Here is a 26,030-nt window from a genome sequence, read left to right as displayed (position 1 = left end):
AACAATTAATACCTTATATTAGCTTGGCAACTGAGATTACTTATATTGGAAAATATTGGTTGAGTTTAATAAGGTTGCTGAAAAGAAGAACAGTGGGAAATGGAAAGCATAGTTCAAGTTAAGATCCTTTTCAGAAAATCCTTGATAACTGCAAGAATCACTATTTTGGGTTCAATTTTTTTTTTTTTTTCACTATTATGGCATTTGTTTGGTGTAGCCAGACAGGTAAGCAACGCCTTACAACTTCACACGAGGTCAAATCTGTCTTAAAAATCAAGAGATAGTAAACTTTAAAGTAAGGTAAAGAAGTATGTAAGATGTTTTAAAATTGGGGGTTTTTTTCCTCCTTTAAAATAAACGAGTCTTTCCTTTTATGAAAGTTGTTGTAGGTTGAAGGAAAGAAATGCCGATGTTCAAACTGCATCAGACTACTCAGAAATAAAAACCAATACACACAAAAATACTACTTTCCAAATAAATATGCATGAAAATTGTGAAATTCCATTTTAGGACAGGAAAATTACTACGTCTGACACCTGTAGACAAGCTATCTTGAGACAAGTCCTATCAGAAAAGTAACAGAGATTGTTGTGACCAAATTAGGCAGTACAGTAAGAATTCCTTAAAAGCAATCACTGCTTATTGAATGAACACTGGGGTAAGTAAGGCCATATGTGCATGTAGGAGTATCCATAGTTTGGACTAAACATAGATACAGCTCTAATGAAGTCACTTCTGTCATGTCTTTATAAAGAGAGGCTGAATTTCATCTTTTGTGTTCACACTTCACAGATGCACTCATGAAAGACATAGAGAACATTTTTCTTTCTTCAAAGAATAATTGCATTTTTGAACATCTATACATCGAATCACTTTGTTCTCAAAGAAAGACGAATTTAGTCCTCACTGTATACAACTTTTCTGTGCTTTGACAATTTACTTGTTAAAAAAGTAAGTTTATCTGCTTAGTTTTAGGATGAATGTTTGCAGTATCGCTATGAAATTCTTGTTTCCCTTTTACCTTTCCTTACCTTAAAAAACGTTCATATAAATGGCCTGAAGCAACTGAAAAAATGTTAAGAATATCACTTTTCTTTTCCTTTTCCTCTGCTGGAATGTCTTCTGAAAATCTAAGAAAAAGTTCCCCCCAAATTATTATGTAAAGTAAACATTCATCAGGAAGAAAATACCACGACATTACCATTAAGCTCATAAAAGAATCCAAAGTAAGAAAATATACCAAAGAAACACTCATCCTACAGTAACAGAATACACTTACATTTTATTCTCATTGCACATGTCTATGATGCTTCCAAAAGATTTTGGAAGCAACACCTCATACCCAGTCACTCGGGACAAACGATGGCACAACTGCAGTCTCCAATATTTTCAATCAAACAGAACTCAAATTTGGCAAGAACTCCACATTTTATGATAGCAAAGAAGTCAGCAATACACGTAGCCAGAATATCTTGAGAACTGGTCATTTTTAAAATAGGCAACTGTTATTTTTCAAGCTTCATACATGTGCATTCTACATCAGAAGAACCAATGCATATTCGTGAGCCGAGGGATGTCTGCAGAGCCCCATAGGTGGTCGAGTTGAATATATACTCTAAAAACATAATATAAAGCTTGAACATATTGAACAAACTTGAACATAAGAAGTTCCATCTAAACATGAGGAGGAACTTCTTCACTTCGAGGGTGGCAGAGCACTGGAACAGGCTGCCCAGAGAGGTGGTGGAGTCTCTGTCTCTGGAGACATTCAAAACCCGCCTGGACACGTTCCTGTGCAACCTGCTGTAGGTGGGCCTGCTCTGGCAGGGGGGTTGGACTAGATGATCTCCAGAGGTCCCTTCCAACCCCGTATCATTCTGTGATTCTGTGAAGCTGGCCACACCGGTCAAACTACATAGTTAGCCCAGTACGTTAAAAACAGCACATGACAAGGCTGAGGAGTAGCAGCCTGTCCCAGAATACTCTCATAACATTCAATGGTCTGTGGTGATGAGATTTCCTGAGTGTTTTTCATAATACTTGCTGAATTCTTCATTAAATCAATGCAATTACTCTCCCGGCAAGCTACCCTATATAGAATCACAGAATCACCTAGGTTGGAAGGGACCTTTTAAGATCATCTAGTCCAACCAATGAAAAAAAAAAAAAAAAACAAAAAAACCCACCACACACACACAACACACCACGCACAACCCACACACACACCACCACACCACCCAACACTAATCCATATCCCCGAGAACCATGTCAACTCCTCTCTTGAATACCTCCAGGGATGGTGCCTCAACCATCTCCCTGGGCAGCCCATTCCAATGCCTGATAACCCTTTCAGTAAAGAAATATTTCCTAATATCTAACCTGAACTTCCCCTGGCGTAACTTAAGGCCATTGCCTCTTGTCCTATCATCTGTAACTTGGGAGAAGAGACCGACCCCCGCCTCTCTACAGCCTCCTTTCAGGTAGTTGTAGAGAGCGATAAGGTCTCCCCTCAGTCTCCTCTTCCCCAGACTGAACAACCCCAGCTCCCTCAGCCTCTCCTTGTAAGACTTGTGCTCCAGACCCCTCATCAGCTTCGTTGCCCTTCTCTGGACCTGCTCCAGCACCTCAATGTCTTTCCTGTGGTAGGGGGCCCAAAACTGGACACGGTACTCGAGGTGGGGTCTCACCAGTGCCGAGTACAGGGGGACGATCACCTCTCGGGTCCTACTCACCACACTGTTCTTGATACAGGCCAGGATGCTGTTGGCCTTTTTGGCCACCTGGGCACACTGCTGGCTCATGTTCAGCCGACAGTCGACCAACACCCCCAGGTCCTTTTCTGCCAGGCAGCTCTCCAGCCACTCTGCCCCAAGCCTGTAGCGCTGCCTGGGGTTGTTGTGACCCAAATATCTTTGTTGTGATCCTATATCTTTGAGGTCCATTGTCCAGAGGTTTTCAGTTTCTGCTGCCCAGCATTCTTGGTTTGCTTTGAATACCAAAGTCTACCACGACTGGTTTTTTTAATCATGTTTGCCTTCCAGCACACAGAGCTGGGAGATGGTGGCTGCAGTCTCCCTCAGAGCACTGCTTCACAGACCTCAGAAAAAGCTGTCTTAGCCAAATCGGTTACAGTATGGTTTTATATTGTTAGTTTCACCTCAATAGCCTTTTTTTTTTTTTTTTTTTTGAGGTGAGTCATTCCTCACACTTACATTGTGTGAGTCACTCCCATTAATTTTTTCTTTTGTTTAGAGCCCTTTTTAAAAGTATACTTCAAAAAGTATAGAAATAAGTATCCCTCATAATCTTTAAGGGCAAATGAGACAAGCCTCAGATCTACAACATATTTAAAGGAATTCACATCACTCCACTAATACAAAGCTGAGATCTCAGAAGGCTGCAATGTGTCTAAGTGGTGTGAATAATCTTTTGAGAAACCCACATTCTTTTCACTCAGCATTGGTTAAGAGGAGATAGCACAGTTATACCTGATCAGGACACAAAAGCAAGGGACATCAGTGGAGAGGCTCTGACTGCATGGTGTGGCACCTCCAAAGAAGAAAATCCCCGCAGCTAGCACTGATTTCTCATGGGCTAAATAGACTGCAGTTCACAGTCCCAAGCATTCAGGCTTCTTTCTTTCTGGGCTGACTTTTTGCCCCATTTCTTATACTTAGTGATAGCGGAACTGAAAGAATGTCAAACTCTTATTTATAATGCAACTACAAAGACAGGTGTGAAAGAAAATCAGGTTTTGATGTGAGGATCTTGAAAATATTGATACAAGAGGCCTTCTCAGGAGAAATGATAAAGCTGAAACAGAAGCCAGCTCTGGATCTACCAAGAAATAGATGTGCTGAAGATTAACTGGAGTCACTCTTTACTAGATGAAGTAGCACTGCTAGAAGTACTATGCCTTTTCTTTATCTTCTTTAACCGTCTTTGTGATTGACAACCATTGCCAAGGCTACTGAAAACAAAAGAAAACTTTTTCTGATTATCACAACAGTCATATGAGGCCACAAAGTCCTTAGGGTGCAGAGAAAACAGTGATGAAAAAGCCATTCTCCTTAAACCCCTCATACTGACATTATTCCTTTCTTACTAGCTGAATTACCGTCCAAAGACGTTCTCCTGAACAACTGAGGAATTACCTGGACAGAAAACCTTGAATGCTTAAAGGTACTTATGGACAAAGCTACTGCAAATTCTTTTATCTTTCAGGGCAAAGAGACCTAGGATTACTTGGATTAAGTTGTTTACAGGGTCAAGTCATTAGCCCTTAATTTGTTATTTCAGAAGGCACTACCTTCAGTTCTTTGCCTTTGCAATTATACAGCCATGACAGCTTAGCACTTGGTAGCATACTGCAGAAACAAAACCTGTGCTGGAAAACAGACTTTCTGAGAGCAAACAGGAGTGTTTCCTACACAGTGGATGGAGTCCAGTATGGAAACAATGTATGGCACATTAAGTTCCCCCTCCCCAACAGCCTTGAAGATCCAGAAGAGGAATTATCATCACCTTGAAAGAGTGGATGAATTTATTGTGTTATCAGCATTCCAGATTAAAGACCCAAACTCATTCTTCTTTGACATTAAGGAATCAAATCATTGGGAATTCAATCAGTGCTTTTGCCAGCACGCCAATTTTTACACTTGAGAACGTTGTCTTTTTGAGGCGAAAAAGGTCTCTGAAGTGTTACAAGGAAAGACTGCCCAGAGAACATCCAGGCCACTGTTTCTAAAATACGTTGGTCAAAGGTCATCTGATTGAAATGCTCTTGAAAGGACAATCCACAAGCCTTGGAAACTGATACTGCACCCCATGTTCTGATCCACAGCACAAATATAAGAGTCTATTAAAAAAAGACCCTAAAATTACTTTCCTAAGCAAAGATGAAACACCCTTTTTTTGCCCTTATGTCATTCTCAAAAATAATATGACAATTTCATAAAAATTTGTATCTTATTAATAAAAACTAAATTAAAATTAAAAAAAAATCTGCTCGAATCTCACACAATCCACAGTCAACTTAATTATGAGCAACACTGTGAGCAACTGAAAACAAAATTTTACAATGGTATGCAGCAAATTAGAAATACTACAACGTTATTAGTCCCAAGTGTAAAGCTTGAGACATTTATTACAATTATTTATAGAACACAAACTTTTAAGTAAAAGGTATTTTATTGACAAATATAAAAACACTTCTTAAGCTTCCATAAATTACGTCTAGCAGCAGACAAGCAGCATCATAGCTGGCCTTTTGATGTTTGTTTTGATGTATTTGAGTACCACATTACTGGCTGAGATTTTCACATTGAGATTGATTCCCTCCCACAACAGAATAATAATAATAACGCCAATTGGAGAAAATGAACAGAAACTAGAAATGCAAAGAAGTGACTGAAAATGAAATAAATAATGAGGTGTACTAGACATTATAGCTTGTCTTTTCCCCCCCTTTTGTCGTAAAATCAGACCAGTTTGCATTGGAAGGGACCTTTAATGGTCATCTAGTCCATCCTCGCCTGCGATGAGCAGGGACATCTTTAGTTGATGAGGTTTCTCAGAGCCCCATCCAACCTAACCTTAAATGTTTCCAGGGATGGAGCACCTACTACCTCCCTGGGCAAGCTGTGCCTGTGTTTTACCACTTCACTTGGCCTTGTTGAACCTCATGAAGTTCACATGGGCCCATTTCTTGAGCCTGTCCAGGCCTGTCTGAATGGCATCTCATCCTTCAGGTGTGTCAACTGCACCACTCAGCTTGGTGTTGGTCTGCAACCTTGCTGAGGGTGCACTCAATCCCACCATCTATGTCACTGATGAAGATATTAAACAGTACTGGTCCCAGTATGGTTATCCCTGAGGGACACCTGTTGTCACCAATCTCCATCTGGACATTGAGCTGTTGACCACTACCTTCTGGGTCCACCTATCCAAACAATTCCTCATCTACTGCACAATCCACCCATCAAATCTAGCTCTCTCCAACTTAAAGAGAAGGATGTTGTAGGGGACCACAAAATAGTGTTTACATTATAAATCCCTTGGGGAGCCTTTTTATATATTTGTGTCACTATTAAGTAAGAAACATTTACTTGCTTGTAATAATAAACATGTCCTGGCATGGTTAACATACAAGAAAATTATGCATTACCTTGTAACTGATTCTTGATTTCCTTTTTTTCCTGTTGTTCCATCAGTAAGGAGATCTTCGTTCACTTTATCAGGCTTTTTCTGTACCTAGTCATTAAAACAAATGTATTTGTCTAATTTGGGATGTTAGTTGATAATAATTACTACTTCAGTTACGGTATCTAATTATGGTGTACTTACTGGCTAGAGCTGGACCAACATCTTACCAATTTCTATTTCAGTAAAATACTTACTGAACTGCATTAAACTGAACAGAAAAAAAAATGTCATTTCATACTTTTAAACTATGTACAGAACTGTGGGATAATTGCTGGAGGTGACTTAGAATTTAAAGCTATATTCACATTTCTAAGAAAAGGCACAGCATTGAAGAAACCTCCAGGGTAAAGCGCAGCTGATACTCAGGGAATGTATTCCACTGTAGTTCCCTAGGCTGCGTAACTTGCTATCTTAAGCATCAGCAGATTCTAATGTGGGAAAAAACCAGCACAGAGAGTGGGGCGGTGTGAGGATACCATAGCCAAACTCTGTGCATCAGTGCAGGGAATGGGAACTTATGGTACGATGAACACTGATGAGCTGCATGGCTATTAATCTGAGCCAACAGTTTCTTCTTTTTTGTAAAAAAATCATGTCCTTCGGTTGAACTTTGCTCATTATAATGTCATTATAATACCAAAGCACACCTCCATCCTAAAAGCTACCCACCTCCAAGGTGCAACTACCCCTCAACCGAGTCTAAGCTTTGAATTTCTGCTACTCTATACCCTTAAACAAGAAGCAAGGAAATTTTACACTAATCATAACAAAGGTATGTATGACTAGGATCACTCAAGCTCCACCTGAAAGGGAAAAAAATAGTATAAAAAGGGCTTAAGAATGGGGGGATGTTAGGGAAGATACCATCATGAACCATCGCTGACTTCTGGGATCAGTCGACAGGCTAAGCCTCCCTCCCCTACCATAGGGATGTCTACGGGGTGAGATCCGAACACTGGGCTATACCAAGTGCTTCCCCGAGAAACCTGGAAATCTCTATAGAGAGTTGTTTCATACTACTATATTACTTGAGTTGTTTCATGCTGCTATATTACTTGCACATGCTTTGCAGACAGTGTATTATCACCAGCAATCCAAAAGAATCTGCAATTCTGTTGCTTCAATGAACCGCACTATTCATTAATCTGTCAGTGAGAGTTCTCACTGAATGTGACCAAACTCCTTCAATCTGGCCGTGCGAATTTACTGATGCGACTAGACCAGAAGTGCATCGTGCTATTGTGCGTCCGTAATTGTGGTAGTTCAGTACATTGAAAGCAACCAGACCTACAGTGCCAAATTGGGCAACACTCAGAACCTAAGCCCAGCTGCCCCCAGCCCCTCCGGTCTTGAACACTTAATTAAGTGTTCAAGGCCAGGCTGGATGGGGCTTTGAGCAACCTCCTCTAGTGGGAGATGTCCCTGCCCATGGCAGGGGGGTTGGAACTTGGTGATCTTTAAGGTCCCTTCCAACCCCAACCATTCTATGATTCTGTATCTGAGGACAAGCTGGAACAAGGGGGTTTATTTCTGCCAAATTCCTTTACCCTTTAACGCAACAAGAACTTATTGTAGTAAGATGAAAAGTAATCAATTAGGAAAAATTAAATGGTGATTAATAAATCAAACAGCATGTTCAAGCCCTCTGTAGTTCCTTATGCAAACAGTAACTAAAAGTGTAGTGAATCATATCTCATTTTCTTCCCTCATGAGTTTGTTATCCAGCCACTAGCTGGGAGAAGGGTAGCAGGGTGTCCCACCATGTTCATGGAACTTACCTGAAGGGAATCTCTGATTCTCCTAAGTCCTTCACAAGGAGAAGGCGACAAATCTGTCACACTCCTGCCCAACTTAAGCAATTTCTGCTTTATTACCCAGATGCTTAATAAAGGTTTCAAATTAGTTTTGTTTGCTGACCTTAATTTCATTGATTAAAGGAAGCCTAATTGTTTGTGAAACCCAAATAGCTTTTAAAGCACTAAGAGTTTGAACATATTCAATTCTCATGATATTAATTTCACATGTTAATTTACATGTGAATTACATTTCACATTTAATTAACATGTAAATTCACATGTTAACTGTCAAGCTAACACTTACAGATTTCTGTTCACACCACATCACGTGTCTTTTGAGATAATGTTCTGAAGCCGCATCCTAGGTATTGCTGAAGTGATTCTACAGTTCAACTGAATGATAGAGCTTATACATTCTAGTTATAAGCTTAATAGGTACCGCCCTTCACATAGAATAATTTTCCTACTTTGACCCATTAGGTACCCTTTCCTCCTTTCTCTGTGGCTTAATGGCAGGCCCATCACACTCCAGAGAGTTACACATTTCCTCCAGGTTCTGGAAACTTTCAGTTACAGGGCCGGGGAAGAGACTCACACGAGTGGTTTTAAAAATTCCTTTTGTACTTGTGTTTACATCGTTCTTTCTCCTTCTCAAAGTCTAAAAATTAGGATACAAGGTACCAAGGACACCTACAAAAATGTTATTTTACAAAATAGTGGAAAACATAGTACTAGGAAGTTCTTTTCTCCTTAATATAACTCTGGTTTCACTATCTTTTTTTGATACATCTTCAAGAATGAAAGTTATATAATCTTATTTACGCAAATTTAGTAGCTTAGGGTAGAATTCAACATACCTAATTTCAACTTCTACTCTGGTATCTGGACTTCACGTAAAACCCCTCCCCAGCCACAGGAGAGAACTGGATGTCTCAAGAGGTGTTCATCGCCTTGGTTTAAATACATATGTGAGATGGGATGAGCAGTCCTTTGGACTGTCTTTCTCATTCTACTAAGCAGAGAGGGAGTTTAAGGCATCTAGACTATGCTCTTAGACACTTTAAGCTAGATAAGATAAATCCTAACTACGTTACACACAGGGATGTATTATTTTAACAGCTATTTAACAATCTCCCATGCAATTAGTATAGCCTGATTGGATCAAATTAACTACATTAATTTGCACACCCTTCTCTTTAATTATACAGAATCTAAATTATATATGTCAGTATATATCTTCCAATTATATATAGCCTAAGACATGTAAGCATAGTCATATTTCATATAAGGAAACAGTGCAGACAAAAGCCGCATCTTTACATACTTGGACTTTGATAATTTTGCTTCTGAAGTTGTTTAATACCACAATAACATCTGTCAGGTCAGCTTCAGAATCTGTTCCTTCATGGCTGTGAGAAGAAGAAAAAAAAACATACAAAAGTAGTGGCTCATTAAAACATGTATTATTTCTTGTGTTTAATTAGACTGTAAGGTTTCGGATTGCTGATATCCATAGGAACAAAATTTCTTCACTTGCACCTAATTATATCTTAACTTCAGAAACTTTCTCAGTTCTATTCATCACTAGACGTTGTCCACAGTGGTAGCCCTCACTTTTTAATTTGGATTTTCACAGGAAATTTTATCAACCAATATAAAAAAGCAGCAACCTTGAGCTGAATATGTAATTATGTATTATACAATATATAAATTATATATTATGTATGTAATATACGTATATTACATACAAATATTAAACTACATTTTACTTTTCAGATATGGAAAACATCTTAGAAATTGCGGTGTGATGTCATGAAATATACTTTAAAAAGAAATCCTCTTTAAGAAGCCGAGGGAAAGCTTCACCACTGTCCTGAGACAGTAAAGATTGGCTCTCATCTGCTTGCCTTTAGTAACTGTACCCCTAAAGACATGGCCATGCAAGGCACCACATGAACATCTGCCCTACTGAACATCAGCTTCAAGCCATTCAGGCATCTCAAAACTGTACTGCAGTCCACTGAGTAACAAGTATGAAAAATGTTGCTGTCACTCTGTGATACAGTGTAATAACATAATTCTCAAAATTTTACAGTTTTTATACCTCAATAGCCCATATATTTTTCCCTCAATCCTTTCTGTCTTTTAACAGCATTATGTGGTTTCCTCTTGTGAAGGCTACACATACAAAAACATGGTTTAAGAAAGTAATCTGCTACCCTTTAGGCTTGATTTTTTTGGGGTTTTTTTTCATGAAACAGAAATATTTAAATCTTGTTTCAATCTGTTTCATACTACTTATCTAAAAATGCCAGCATTTTATATACTTATTTGATTTTTCTATTTAATACATTTCTGTAAAAAGTGCCTATGATTACTAAGTTTCATAGAGATGGCTGATTTTTGCTCAAAACAAAGTTCAGGGTTATCTTGACTCCTCTACTCTCTGATTTAGTTTCATTTTCACACTTTTAAAATATTGCATATATGAACACTTGGCCAAGGACTATCTTTTTTTCACAGGGATGTACAATAGTCAACGTAAAAGGGCACAGATCTCCATTTCAAATAAAGTGTATCATTAAAAAGCTCTAAAGTAGTAAGACTAGAGCCAAACACAACTGCTGATAGCAGAAATGGCAGCAGCTGGCACAGCACTCCCATTTTTGCCCTCAGTTTTTTTTTTTTTACACAAAAGTTTGCTGATGATACCAAACTGGGAGGGGTGGCTGACACCCCGGAGGGCCGTGCTGCCATCCAGCGAGACCTGGACAGGCTGGAGAGCTGGGCAAGGAAGAACCTCATGAGGTTCAACAGGGAAAAGTGTAGGGTCCTGCACCTGGGGAAGAAGAATGTTAGGCACCAATACAGGTTAGGTGTGGACCTGCTGGAGTCAAGTTCTGAAGAGAAAGACCTGGGGGTCCTGGCAGACAGAAAAATGACAATGAGCAAGCAGTGTGCTCTTGTGGCCAGGAAGGCCAGTGGAATCCTGGGCTGCATAGGGAAGAGTGTGGCTAGTAGGTCGAGGGAAGTCATTCTCCCCCTCTACTCTGCACTGGTGAGGCCACAACTGGAATACTGCATCCAGTTCTGGGCTCCCCAATTCAAGAGGGATAGGGAACTACTGGAAAGAGTCCAGCGAAGGGCAACGAGGATGATTCAAGGATTGGAGCATCTCCCTTATGAAGAAAGGCTGAGAGAGCTGGGACTCTTTAGCCTGGAGAAGAGAAGGCTGAGGGGAGACCTTATCAATGCTTATAAGTATCTGAAGGGTGGGTTGAAGGAGGAGGGAGCCAGACTCTTTTCAGTGGTTGCCAGTGAGAGGACGAGGGGCAACGGGCACAAGCTGGAACATAGGAGGTTCTACTCAAATATGAGGAGAAACTTCTTTACGGTGAGGGTGACAGAGCACTGGAACAGGCTGCCCAGGGAGGTTGTGGAGTCCCCTTCTCTGGAGATTTTCAAGACCCACCTGGATGCAGTCCTGAGTAACATGCTCTGACATGCTCTGGGCAATCCTGCTTCGGCAGGGGAGTTGGACTAGATGATCTTTACGGTCCCTTCCAACTCTAAAAATTCAGTGAAATTCAGTGAAAAATTTTCTCTGTTATTCACCCAGTTACCTCAAAATCTGTATGTACTGATTTCTGTATCAAGCTCTGCACCTCTGCCCATGAAGATGATTTTCCAAAGTTTTACAATAGTCTCAAAGCGGAGACTCAAATAGTTTAGTCTCAAATAGTCTCAAATAGTTTACAAAAGTCTCAAAGTCTCACATTTGGCTGTAAATTTAATTGCATTGCTTTGTCTCCCTAAATCCCTTCCGTGGATCCCTCCCTGTTGGCTCCATTTTTATTAAGTGCCAATTGTTTTGCTCGGCACAGCACTCTTTTTGATGAATTTCTGATCCAGTATGAACAACGCACTGAAAATAAAGTTACCTTGGACACTTAACGTTGGTCTCGAGATCAATGTATCTATTTCTCCATTCACATCTTTGTATACTTCCTACTGTTACACCTCTTTTTCTGACTTCATTTCAATTCCTAGTCACCCAACTACACGCTCAGTGGCTACTTACAGACTAGGATATTCACTTGCTTTTAGGTAGGTATCTCTCAAAGAAAACCATACTGTTCTCTTAATTTTAAATCAGTGTGCTGAATCTTATACAGGACCTCTCATCCTTTCTCTCTCTCTGTGCATCTGATATTCAGCATGTTTTAATTTTATGCATGTAACTGATGCACATTTCAAATGAGCGATCACGTGAATAAGGTTTTCAATGTGTCCTGGGGTTTGGAAGAACTGGGATTGTGATTAATAAACTCCCTTAAGAAAACAAATAAAGATTTTGTGTTTTGTCCAAAAGATACTGACAGCACTACTAAATATTTAACAATAACTACATTATTGTTATACCATTGTTGTACAAAACTAATTGGTCACAGACATAAATAGTCCAGCAGACTATTTATGTCACAGCAGACTATTTATGTGGCAGCTTTGAAATGCTTCAAAACACCTACATGCTTTTATAATATAAATACAAATAAGTATCAATATAATATCATAGAATGGTTAGAGTTGGAAAGGACCTTAAAGATCCCTGCCATGGGCAGGGACACCTCCACTACAGCAGGTTCCTCAAAGCCCCATCCAGCCTGGCCTTAAACACTTCCAGGGATGGGGCATCCACAACTTCCCTGAGCAACCTGTTCCCGTGCTTCACCACCCTCACAGTAAAGAATTTCTTTCAGGTATCTAATCTAAATCTCCCCTCTTCCAATTTAAAACCGTTACCCCTTGTCCTGTCACTACACTTCCTGACAAAGAGTCCCTCTCCGGCTCTCCTGTAGGCTCCCTTCAGGTATTGGAAGGCTGCTATGAGGTCTCCCCGGAGCCTTCTCTTCTCCAGGCTGAACAACCCCAGCTCTCTCAGCCTGTCTTCATAGGGGAGGTGCTCCACCCCTCTGATCATCTTCGTGGCCCTAAGCTGGACCCGTTCCAACAGGTCCATGTCCTTCCTGTGTTGAGGACTCCAAAGCTGGACACAGTACTCCAGCTGGGGTCTCACGAGCGCAGAGTAGAGGGGTAGAATCGCCTCCTGTGACCTGCTGGCCACACTTCTCTTGATGCAGCCCAGGATGCAGTTGGCTTTCCGGGCTGCCAGTGTGCACTGCCTGCTCGTGTTGAGCTTCTCATCCATAAGCACTCCCAAGTCCTTCTCCTCAGGGCTGCTCTCCAGTCATTCTCTGCCCAGTCTGTATTTGTGCCTGGGATTGCCACACCCCAGGTGCAGGACCCTGCACTTGGCCTGGTTGAACTTCATGCGGTTTGCACAAGCCCACCTCTCAAGCCTGTCCAGGTCCCTCTGGATGGCATCCCTTCCCTCCAGCGTGTCAACCGCGCCACCAAGCTTGGTGTCGTCGGCAAACTTGCTGAGGGTGCACTCTATCCCACTGTCCATGTCTCCAACAAAGATGTTGAACAGCACTGGTCCCAGTACCGACCCCTGAGGAACTCCACTCGTCACTGGCCGCCACTTGGACATTGAGCCGTTGACCACAACCCTTTGAGTGAGGCCATCCAGCCAGTTCCTTATCCACGGAGTGGTCCATCCATCGAACCCATGACTTTCCAATTTTGAGACCAGGATGTCGTGCGGGACAGTGTCAAACGCTTTGCATAAGTCCAGGTAGATGATGTCTGTTGATCTGCCCTTGTCCACCAAGTCTGTGGCAGTATCGTAAAAGGCCACCAAATTTGTCAGGCATGATTTGCCCTTGGTGAAGCCATGTTGGCTGTCTCCAATCACCTCCTTATTTTCCTTGTGCCTTAGCAGAGATTCCAGGAAGATCTGCTCCATGATCTTGCCAGGCACGCCAGGCACAGAGGTGAGGCTGACTGGCCTGTAGTTCCCTGGGTCTTCTTTTTTTCCTTTTTGAATATTGGAGTTATGTTCCCGTTTTTCCAGTCAGTGGGAACTTCGCCAGATTGCCACGATTTCTCAAATATGATGGAAAGTGGCTTCGCAACTTCGTCCGCCAGCTCCCCCAGGACCTGTGGGTGGATTTCATCAGCTCCCATGGACTTATGAACCTTCAGGTTCCTTACGAGGTCTCGAACCTGATCTTCTCGTACTGTGGGCAGTTCTTCATTCGCAGAGCCCTTGTTTTTGCCTTCCGTGACTTGGGCAGTGTGGTTAGAGCTCTTGCCGATGAAGACTGAGGCAAAAAATTGTTCAGTAGCTCAGCCTTATCCATATCCTGGGAGGCCAGGTCTCCCGTTTCCTTCCGGAGAGGGCCCACAACTTCCCTAGTCTTGCCTTTGTCCCTGACATATCTGTAGAAGTTTTTCTTATTGTTTTTGATGTCCCTGGCTAGATTTAGTTCTGCCTGGGCTTTCACTTGCCTGATCTGGTTCCTGGCCACTCGGCCGGTTTCTCTACATTCTGCCCAGTCTACCCGTCCCTGCTTCCACCCTCGATAGGCCTCCCTTTTGGTCCTGAGCTTGTCTAGCAGTTCCTTGTTCATCCATGTTTATAATTATATAAATTATAATTTTCCCATATGGAGAACAAAAGCACAAAGAAACAAAAAAACCTCTCTTTGCCTGAATTATAAAAAGTACAAGTTTCAGTTAAGCATATATTTTGACGCACACCATCAAAATATAATAAATTATATCAACCTGCCTTTTTAAAATATGAAATATTCAGCGGGAGTTTATATATTTTTCTTTAGATATAAACTATTTTCTGCAGTCTTATCTTGCAATACCTATCTGTTTTCCTACCAACATCACAGAATCAAAGTTCCAGTAAGAAGTAGTGCTCAGACGGTTGCTGAATATACCAGTTTTCATCTTTCTAATATTCATAGCAATTTACTAATAACAAATTGATTTACAAGTGTGACCACTTCAAAATAATGATCCTTGTTACAAGCAGTGTTCAGGGACAAAAAAAAAAAAAGAAGCTTATTTCAAAAGCTGTGTATTTACATTAAGTAAAAATAAATTATTTGTATGTGTATTAGATGCTACTGCGAGAGAAGCAAATAAACTCTAAGGTGTAGAACATGCTGTGACTTCAAAATCCTGTATTTCTCCTAAAATTCCTACAGGCCTGTGCCGGAAAGAAAAGAGGTCATCTCACAGTTCAACAGGAGAGGATATGATTAGTATATGAGGATGGTGAATATACTGCAATACCTCTTGGCAAAATTCCATCCTGTCCAGTAGTTGCTCGAGCTCTGATAGCAGTTTGATACTTTCAATACTGATATAAGTAAAAGTAGTATCAAAGACCCTGGTACAGCCTCTCAAACATACTTTAGCTGTTGTACTCTAAGCCTATGGTTTGTCATAATTCAATGAAATAAATGCATTTGTTTAGATTCCTCATCAAGTATTAATTTTACATAACTTAGCTGAGCCTAATTAAGCTCATTTGTATTACTTCTTAGGGAAAAATCAGTAATCTTGAAAGATGGTGGATGATTCTTTGATCCAGTCTGGAAAGTAGAGTGGTTTTGTTTCATTTTTCAACTCAACCACAGCTCATTACGTTTTTTTTTTAAACCATGACATACTTCATAAATCACTTTATATATCTTAAGAATTGAATGTTAAATTAGACAAATAACTACAGTTGGTGGAGATTAAGTGAACTTCTAAAGAAAACGACTATGTTTTTCTGCTTTTTCAACAGATTGTGAGTGGTTTCTGGAAAAAAATAAATTGAAAATCATAAACAAATAGAATGAACCTAATATCCCATTACCATTTCCTCCTGTAACACTGAAATTGATCCATTAACTAAATATTCAAAAGAGCAAAGTAGTTCTTTTTTTTTTTTTCATTTTTTAATAGCAACTGATGACTAAACATCATATGGAACTATGTGTTCCTGAACCTCAAGCAATAATAAATACTTTATAGAAATAGACCTGTTTCAGCCCATAGAATTACAAGGCGGGGGAGGAAAGAAGGAAGAACTGAAGCTGAACTAAAACAATACTGTTCCTCTAGAAGGGATTGGATCCAAAGCTTCAAGAGGAGGCCCTCATATGCTAAAGATCTATGCTGTTACATAAAACATGAGGAAAAAGATGATTCTTCCAAGGAATAGTTGGAACGATGGCTAGCGTATGTTCCTCATTTGAAAATTGACCATGGAAATTAGTTGCCACCTATATGGCTTACAGATCTGTAAACACCAGTGACTTCTTTCCATGCACGACAGTTTCTCCCAAGAGAGGGAAATAGGGTGCGGTCAACATGCAGCCAGGGTACAGAATTGAAAGATGCTCCTACATCCTAAGGTGAATGTATAACCACAGTGATTTAGATGACTAAGAAACACTCATAATTAATTGAAGAAAGAAGCCTAGAACTGAATACAATGCTCCTGTTAAAAACAGCTGCCAACCACCAATAACACTGCATTCAGAGGCACCCTCAAAGCTCAAAAAAAATTATGAGATTGAAATTCACGGCAATTCCTCCAGCTGATCAAGACGCTGCTGGTAAGCCAGAAATGCTCCAGCAGACATTCTTGGAATTACACGTTAAGCATGTTGGAAATGCCCAAATATTAATCAGCAAAGCCTTGAGTAACATTTCTACAGAATTTGGTGCAAGCAGTTGCATGATAACGCTAACCACGCTGGGAACGACAGGACACGCATCTGGTAGATGTGTAGCTGTACAGTAAGAGACTTCACTAGCATCAAGTCTAGCTGAGCAGCTTAGGTTTACTATGCATTAACATATCCAAATGTCTTCAAGAACACATGGAGCAATCAAACAACAAGTTACACTATTTGGGAAATAAGGTACCTCTTTATATCTTTATAAACTGTAAATCATCGTTTGCTTCTTATTCAATTTTTTTCATGTTATTTTTGCTCATTTTCCCTCAGTACTGTCAGATCTTTTCAAAACATCTTGCACTTCCAGATTCATTTATAAGTATGTTTCCAAAAGACGGATTAATACTTACGAAAAAACCTGATAAATCTCTTCAGATCTTCCTTTACGCAACCTCAACGTCCAAGCACCTGGATTTGCTTTCAGCTGAAAATATCCCTAAGAAAAAAAGGGAAAGACAGTCACTTGTTCTGTCAGCATTTCTGAATCAAACATGTACACTTACAAACATCAATTATCCAACATTTGTTACTGCAGCCACTGTTAGTAACCATTACCTTCTGCTAAACCAGCCCTGAAAGTAATATGGCAGTGATGCAATCAAGTATCACCCACCATACCTGTATGTCTATATTAATGCCTTTCAGTGTTCCGTTTGGTTTTAGCGGAGTTTGAGTTGTATACAAAATCTCCACCTAGAGCAGCAAGTCAGTGAGTAGGAAAGAAAGAGATTATTTAACTGACCCTAAACTGAAAAGCTCCTTTGAAACTTAAAATTTTTGTCTGGAACAGCCTTCCAAGTCAACAGAGCTCCTTCCCCATTTAGGAATGCTGAATACAGCTATCACTATGTGAAAGCCAGATGAAGCAAGCTTTGGAATGTGAAGAACCATTAAAAATTTCATCATGTTGAACGTCTACTGTTGAGACCTTATTCGGTACTTGTGCAAAAATCAAAGATTCACAGTTTATTAAGAATTTTATTCCTTGCAATACAGAGAACAGAGAATAGCAGATAGGTAACAGATCTTATTCATCAAAATCCTTCCTTATCAAATTACCTTAGCCAATAGAAAATAAATCTTTCATTTTGGAAATCACAAGATCTTCTGCTCTGTGGACTGCTAAAACAAAAAATAATTACTTTGGACGACCAGAAGAATTCTCAGGTGTGGGTATGTCACACACAGGCTTTAAGCACTTGACTGAAGCATCTAAAATAGGAGTCTTTTGTGTGGATCACTGTGTACCAAAAATGGTTATTTTCATCAGAATGTGATTCATACCTTACATTTGTCAGTGGATTCTCCATCTGAATATAACTCCCTCCGACCATCTACTTATGGCAATTAGGCTCCCAGTTTAGGTATTTCAAATAAGAATCTAAAATTAGACTACATTCAAAACTTCATTGGATCAGAGAGGAGTAGGGGAAAGCTTATCAAATTAGAGATGCACATCTTTTGTAGACGGTCTTAACTCCAGGATACTCCTGTTAATTTTAGCATTGCTAAGTTTGCAACACAGAGAAATGGATTTAAAGAACAAGAAGCTTATAAGGAATTCTCGTAAAGAGTGTGCAATTGTAAGGACTATTTCTGTACTTGCTACTCACCAGGTTGGCCATGACAATAGTATCAACCATGACAGGATTATTCTTTGTGCCCAGAGTGAACTGTAACCCTCGAGGAGGCTGTCCAGTCGTCACATCAAAGCAATGTCCTTCAAGCAATATATATTCTAGTTCATATTCTGCTATCACTGTCCCTTTTATCTGTGGAAGGAACATTTCATATTTAAATGACATAATTCACTGATGAGGGAAAAGCAACATATTAATGACAAACACGTTGTGTGGTATTTACCTGAACTAAATTCAACTGTCAAACAAAAGAGAAAGGCCCTTCCAGAAGGAAATTCACTCAATTTTAAAACAGGCATCCAAGAGAAAGAGGATGAATCACTGTCTGGAGGGACCTTCTCTCCATTGACCATTGAGGAAACTGAAGCATCTCAGCTTTGGTAAGGTAAATCCCAACCTTCAATTTTCACAATACACCTTCCAAATACACAGCTTGGGTCTATCAAACACGGTCAATATTTTGCATAAGCTTCATCATCAAAACAAATCTAGAGACTTTGAAGCTGAGGGCTTAAAAATAATAAGTTGTTAACTAAAAAAAGGTCAAATATATTTTAATATATATTAATAACAGCCATATATTCAATATTATAAAGCTCAACATAGAAGATAAATTGCTTTTACTTGAACTCTGTATTCTGATCTTTTCTGTTTCATTGCTTTCTTTTAAGGCTTGTTTTTTGTGATTTTTTTTTTTTTTTTAAGAGAAAACGTGAAAAAAAGATAGTGAAAATAAAAATGGTAAAATACTGACTTAAATAGCCAATTACAACAGAAAATATTTCTGGAAAACAGACACAAAAAAATCTCACAATATTTCTATTTCCCTCGAGGTAGATGGTCCAACACAAGTTTTATAATGTTTACAAACTATTACTTACATCCTGTAAATGAATGTTATCAAGATCACAGGAACTGTTTACTGCTTCAACCAACCAGCTTTCAGGAGTGATCATGTTTAGAGTTAAAAGGGGTGATTCTGGCAATTCTAGGAATTTTGCCATAGGTTCAGAAGGAAGGCGCTTGTTGATCCCGTAAGTCAATTCTGGTTCCAGAACAAAACGATAGAAGCTGTTGAAAAAGAAGTGTTTAAAAACCCCATACATTTACTGAAGAATGAAGTTCCAAACATGAAGTTCTTCTCAAATACCAAAATATAGTAAATGTTTACCAAATTAATGACGTTTGGAGGCACTGTAGCACCCTATTCTTTTGGAATTCTTTTGGAAGGTCAGACAGTACCTTTATTCTTTTGGAATATGTCAGACTATTTGATATGCTGTAAGCATATCAAATAGGCTGGTAGATGAACATGGATCTATTCACTTTTGATAATTTTTTGCTGTGAAAGTGTCTAGTTCCCATTAACATTCTAAGCAGTTGGGAAGACGAATACCCAAGAGGTAGATCTCAGCACCTTGACTGTGAACTGCCTTAAATTCTCAGAAAGTGTATCATTAAACTAAGCAGAAGGACTAATCTCTGATGGAAGAAAAGCCTTTGGGAACAGCTCCTGACACCAGCAGCAGCTAAGACAGAGAGCAGATGAAAGGAGGGGTCCCTCTATTCCTCTCCAGCTCTTACCCCATTTATTCCACAAGTAAAAGTTCCTTGCAACAACAAAATAATGATGATTTTCTTCCTTCCTCTACTGATATTCAACAAAATGAGAAGAATCAGTACAGAGAAAGAAAAGCACTGAAGATAAAGAGTGAAAGCAGCAAGCAATGAATGCTTCATACAGGGGAAGGAAAAAAAAAAAAAAAAAAAGGAGCAGGTCCAGAGAAGAAACTGAAGGGTCTGGAGAATAAGTCTTATAAGGAGAGGCTGAGGGAGCTGGGGCTGTTCAGCCTGGAGAAAAGCAGGCTGAGGGGGGACCTTATTGCTCTCTACAACTACCTGAAAGGAGGCTGTAGAGAGGCGGGTGTTGGTCTCTTCTCCCAAGTCACAGGCCATAGGACAAGAGGAAATGGCCTCAAGTTGTTCCAGGGGAGGTTCAGGTTCGATATTAGGAAAATTTTTTTACACTGAAAGGGTTATTGAGCATTGGAATGGGCTGCCCAGGGAAGTGGTTGAGGCACCATCCCTGGAGGTATTTAAAAGATGGGTTGACATGGCGCTTAGTGGCATGGTTTAGTGATGGTTTTTATCAGAGTTAGGTTGATGGTTGGACTAGATGATCTTGAAGGTCCCTTCCAACCGACACAATTCTATGATTCTATGACATTTAATTACTAAGAAAAGTAAAAAGGTAAGAATATCTGTATCCATCAGGAAGAATACAATTTTCCCCACACAATATTTGGGCTGGTACATGGATGCATTTCATATTAAACCATTGCTGCAAGAAAAAGAAATCTTTCCGCAGGGCAAATGCCAGAACACTTCTTCCTCTCACCTCTCCCAAGCACAGGGAAAGAACCAGGTGCTAACACCTGCAAAATGCTTAGCTTTAAAAGCGATCATGACAATGTTCAACCAAGATACTCAGAAGGCTGGCGATTAAGACAGTCTTGTGGTATAGGAGGTGCGAGTTCCATTTTTCTCAAACTGAACAGAAACTAAGGACTTCCATTTTGTGAGGAAGCGATTAATTCTCTAGCCTGGTGGGTAAAGGGCAGGCACTACCAGCAGCCTCTCTTATAGTAAGACTGTAGGTAAAATATCTGCCGAAGGGATGGCAGTGCTTAAACATTTCTCTTGGAGGGAACGCAATCCTCTCTGGAGAATTCACTTCAGTGTAAACGTTTATAACCGAATTAGTGAACCCTGGTCTTTACAGACAGTTAAAAGAAATTTCAATTTAAGGCAGGTACTTTCAGGGCATAATATTCTTAACAAATTATAACGAGATCTCAAATGCAGACTGAACATTTACTCAGATGAATTTCACTTTTAAGTTGAGCATACTTAATCTGTAAAATTCATTACACAGACAGTGGGCTGTAAGAAGTGACCAACTTAGGCAGACAATCTCCTTCTGCAAGTTTTCACAGGCATGAAAGACCCCACTGATTTCGCTAAGGACTGTTTAGGAGAGGTGCATTTGATGGACTAGATCACTTCCCTGTGATCCCATGCCTGACACCTCAGAATTAGAATTTTTATCCAAGCAGTTTGCACTTGTCTAGAGAACATTCAACAAAACTAATTCAACAAATGAATTCAGAAACATAAACCACTGCTTATTTTTTAAGGGAATATACTCCGTTAAGATTTTTTTCCAAAAGGAGTGAGACCATATACTTGTAAGAAAAGCTATAAACTACTTACCTCTTCAGTGGCGCTTCTGACAGCTTAGATCTGCAGTTCAAAAACAACCTGAGTTTCACATTGATAATGTCTTTGAGTACCTACAGAAAAAAACCAAACCTCTGTAAAAAATGGTTCTTGGCAATCACCAAACTTCGAAAAAAAGCCAAACTTATCCTTGTGACATCCTGTCATTTCTCAAGCTTCAGTAGAAATATCAAACATTTTAAAGTTCTAAATTTATCAGTGTATTAAGGGATGTTGTCAGATACTCCAAATAAAGATCTGACCTTTTCTAAAGCTGCATGAGTTAGCATATGATATTCTTGATAGTCAAAATGTTAATGTTTTCCCCTAGTGAGGCACTTTTTTTTAAAGAGCAGCTATCCTCCTTTTCCAATGCTTGAATAAATTACATTATCACCTTTCTTTTATTGTGTTTTCTAGAAAAATTTTAAGGCACTTGAAAGTCTCTAAGTACAACACACACCTTCTTCAATAACCAATCTTCAAAAAAAATGACCTTCACTCTTATTAAAACAGTTGCATACAGTAAATTGTTGAATAAAGCTCAGATATTTTAATACTAATTTTAAATTAGAATTTAATTTTAATACTTAATTACTTAATAATTTTAAATGTCAACAATAGATTAATGATGTGTTAAACTATTCAATCAACTTCAAAACATTCCAGTAAGTTAAAATATTTCTACTTCTTTCTCAGTTTCTTCATTTATTCATTTTTAAAATACTAATCTTCTGGATGCTGTTATATAGGAAACATAATATTAGGACAGCATTTTTTTCTTATTTTTGTGAGCAATCTATTTTGTTTAAAGTTAACAGAGTTACTCATTTCTTTAAAGCACTCTTAAAAACCTTTACCAAGTTACCTTCATTTCTGTCTTTTCTCATCCAAAGTGCTTATTTGAAAGCATAAAGCACCTGTGTCGACCTTTATGGATATTATTAGAAAAGCAAACAAGATACTAAAGCTAAGTTAAAACACTGATACCACTAAGGCTAAAATCTAAAATAATGATAGCGGCAAGTAAATTGGGAACAAAGCAAGACAAAGGTCATCCTTAAATCTCTCTTCTTATAACCATTATTTTCTTTCCTCAGTTCAACCAATAGCTACACATAATCTTTACTATAGTGCTGCAACTTTACATAGTCCTAGGGACCTGTTCTGCTCTGCGTTTCTCATTCTTATCCTTCGTGTCACCTGAATACCACCACTGAAAAACTACAGAGCAAAGAATAAAGACTAAGGAATGGCATAAGGGTGAGAACAAGTGAAGAAGCAAGAAACAAGAACCCAACAGCACTGGAAGCATAAGAAGGGAAAGTATTATGTGACATGGGCTAAAGACCACCAAAATCAGAATACAGGTCAAAGTCACTCAAGAATCTAAAACATTTGCAATGTTTTAGCTGGTCTCATCTACTAAAACCAGAATTTTCAACATTACTTGAAAAATTGTTTTCTTTAAAGATATCACATCCAAAACGATGTGAACCTGTATTGGACTTCATCTTCAAATAAGACAAAAACCTCATCCCATTAGTAAGAAGGATATTTCAGCAGTCTGCATTGATAGGTTGCTGTGTGTAGAATGAAATTATCTTGAATAAGACTAAGGTGTCATCTTAATTCATCGGCTGACCATGAAATTCAGTATAGTATTGTAGCCAAAAGAATAATGCCATTCTTAATTAAGATTTCAAAGGAATTTAAATAGGAAAGAATAAATAAAACAAGAGTGTTTTATCTCTGTGTATTCCAACAATGCAACTTCTGTAATACTGAATTTGGTCCTGTTATTTAGGGCTTATGTCGACACTAAGACCCCAGGACATTCAAGTCAACACATGAAAATGGTTACAAGACTGGGAAGCCTCTTTTATAGCAGAGTATTTGAAGAGTTCAGTTACTTTAAATCAGAAAATCCAAGAAAGGGCATGGAAATTTAGTTCAGAGAGTATTTCATACTATAAAAAATGGGTTAATTATTTCAGTTTACCATGACTGAAAATTATTTGAGAGCAAGTTTTATTTTGCATGTGCAGTCACTTTGCAAAATGCTTACTGTAAGTTACCACAACTCATCTGAAAAGCATTAACTCACTAAACCATGATTATTCAACCAATCACCTGGAATTGGTTGTGAACATCACCATAATATGAAGCATCCTCACTGAAAACAAACTCTTATAATAGAATCTTCAACAGAACTGCCAAAATCATAAGACGACAAATGCTTACAGCACGGAGGTAAATAAAAATCTGCAATTCCAAGCCTGAGTTTAACAGTCAGGTTAATTAGCCACCGGAAAAGCTCTGTAGGAGCTGTGATCTCAACCACTTGGTAATACTTAAATTAGTTTGAGATTTAAAAAAAAAAATATTTTTACTTCAAATGTTGATTGATAAAAAGAAGTCCTATGACCCATGTTTTATAGGAAATCAGACTGGATTATCAAAAGGAATGGGCTCCTTCAGAGACTCCTATCACTTTAGGGATGGAATAAGAGTTTCTCCCTGAAGACAGAATGAACAAGGAAAAAAAGTAAGAATATAATTGACAGGAAAAAATAAAAAGTTTGATTTTTTTCTCCACGTTTGAATTCATTGACAGTTACTGGAACAAGAAAAAGAAAGTAGATGATCCTGAGAATTACATACTGCTGGAGTAAAGCAGTTAGGCTAGGGGGCATGTAGCTTGTTCACTGGCACCACGTATAGTAATTTTTCAGCTGGTTTTGGTGAACCATCAGAAAAAAACCAACTTTCTTCAATTTTGTACTCATTTTTAGAAGAAGGAATTTCTACTTTTTTTTTTTTTTTTCATCACCTTAGGGACCACCTTCATAACTTTAGGACTAGTTAGCTGTTCAGTGTATTCTGCTGAGAACTGATGTGGTCCAACCCTGGTCAAGTTATGGCTAGTATTTAAAGACCTACTGTAGACAGCTACTGTTGTCTTTTCTGGAAGTATTCAATGATGAAGTTTATGACAAAACTTTTTGAAAAAGGGAAAATATGAGTTATATGGAAAGTTCTGCCTGCCTCCTTCTAGAGAGGATATAGAGCAGTTCTTATAATACAATCCAGCATATATTTTTAAAACAGATAAAAGCCCTGGCCCTGCTCTCATTCATGCTCTGACTCATACCTTGCCTCTGTCCTTAACCAGACTAAGCAGTAAAGTTTAGATTACTGTTTACACCTCCTCAATTTCAATTCCATTTAATATGAGTAGCTTTTTGTTTATATTTAAACAAAACCAAACAAAAGATTTCTTTGAAGTTACTATTAAGTGACACAACGTAATATAATAGTGTGTCTTCACTAGGGTAAAAAAAAAATAAATCACAATGTGGACATACTCAACATGGACTGGGGCAAGAATCATATGCTTTGCTGTGGTAGTTACTACACAAATTTTGCACTATGAATAGCTACCATCCCAATATAATGGACACTAATCCAATTATGGTATTCAAAAAAGATCCTTTGAATATAAACTTATCCCAGTGCTTAAAATTTACAGTATTTAAGTCACCTATATATGGCAAGATAATCAGAAAGGCATCCATTTAGGAAGTTTGAGTTTATACCTTGCTGTATATGTATGCATGTTCTGTCTAACCAGGAGGTGGTGGCTTTCCAGATATTTAGATACATCTTTTCTTTTTTTTTTTAATTTTCAGGTCATTTTATTTTTGATTTAAAAAATAATTAAAAAAATCAAAAATAAGTTTTACCTATGTTAAAATATTTCTGATTCGTTTCATTTTAACGGCATTTCATTATTCTCTCTTGAGGGTTGGATTTTTGATTAAGGGTACAGCTCCTACAAATCAAGTCAGATCTGTGATGGCTGAATAGTTTGGTACGCAAGGGTGTCATTTGCCTAGGCATGCATTAGGGCAGATATTGCTCATTAGGGAGCCTGTTGCACTAGGAGAAATGGAGGCTTCCGATCTGAGCTTCAGGGTCATTGATGCAATTTACCATAATATGAACTTCTGGCTGAATGGAGAGTTACCAGTCAATTCCAAAATTAAATTATTTTCATTTAGTAATATCAAGCTTTCATTTTAACTAAGAATGATGAAATGAAAGAGCTGGTTCTAGAGAAAAGCTAGTATTTCAGAGTCTTGAAATATCAGAATTTTTATGAATTTTTAAACTTTGCTTCAATATTATGTATGAAGAGTAAGCGGATGCTTCAACATTTGATACAAAAAGCACAAAAGGGTATGAAAGTGGGAGGGGAAAAAGCAAGGTAAGAATTTATGAAACTTTCATAATTACTGCAGAGAAAAAGATAAAACAGGATGCAACAAAAATCACGTTACAGGCTTCAGAATTGTAAGAGACCATAAAGAGAAGACAGAATTTACATTTTTATAGGAAACTATAAAGGAACCTGAGGTAGAGTGATATCCTGCAGCTAGTGAAAAAAGAAA

General features: G+C 38.7%; 1 protein-coding gene across 1 annotated transcript in view; it reads right to left on the bottom strand.

The window, feature by feature from the left end:
- Positions 1–26,030, bottom strand: part of UGGT2 (UDP-glucose glycoprotein glucosyltransferase 2) — a 92,308-nt gene that overhangs the window by 9,942 nt on the left and 56,336 nt on the right. Inside the window, exons 26-32 of the mRNA XM_074149661.1 lie at positions 21,571–21,650; positions 19,179–19,368; positions 18,271–18,429; positions 17,008–17,093; positions 9,325–9,409; positions 6,167–6,252; positions 1,032–1,130 (exon numbers count right to left, since the gene is read on the bottom strand). Of these exons, the coding sequence (XP_074005762.1) occupies positions 1,032–1,130; positions 6,167–6,252; positions 9,325–9,409; positions 17,008–17,093; positions 18,271–18,429; positions 19,179–19,368; positions 21,571–21,650 (785 nt within the window). The remainder of the gene's footprint in view (positions 1–1,031; positions 1,131–6,166; positions 6,253–9,324; positions 9,410–17,007; positions 17,094–18,270; positions 18,430–19,178; positions 19,369–21,570; positions 21,651–26,030) is intronic.

This window comes from Numenius arquata, chromosome 1 (assembly GCF_964106895.1).
Source record: "Numenius arquata chromosome 1, bNumArq3.hap1.1, whole genome shotgun sequence".
In the NCBI taxonomy this organism is placed as follows: Eukaryota; Metazoa; Chordata; class Aves; order Charadriiformes; family Scolopacidae; genus Numenius; species Numenius arquata.
Note: the sequence above shows the minus strand (reverse complement) of the source record. Positions and strands in the feature narration are given on the sequence as shown.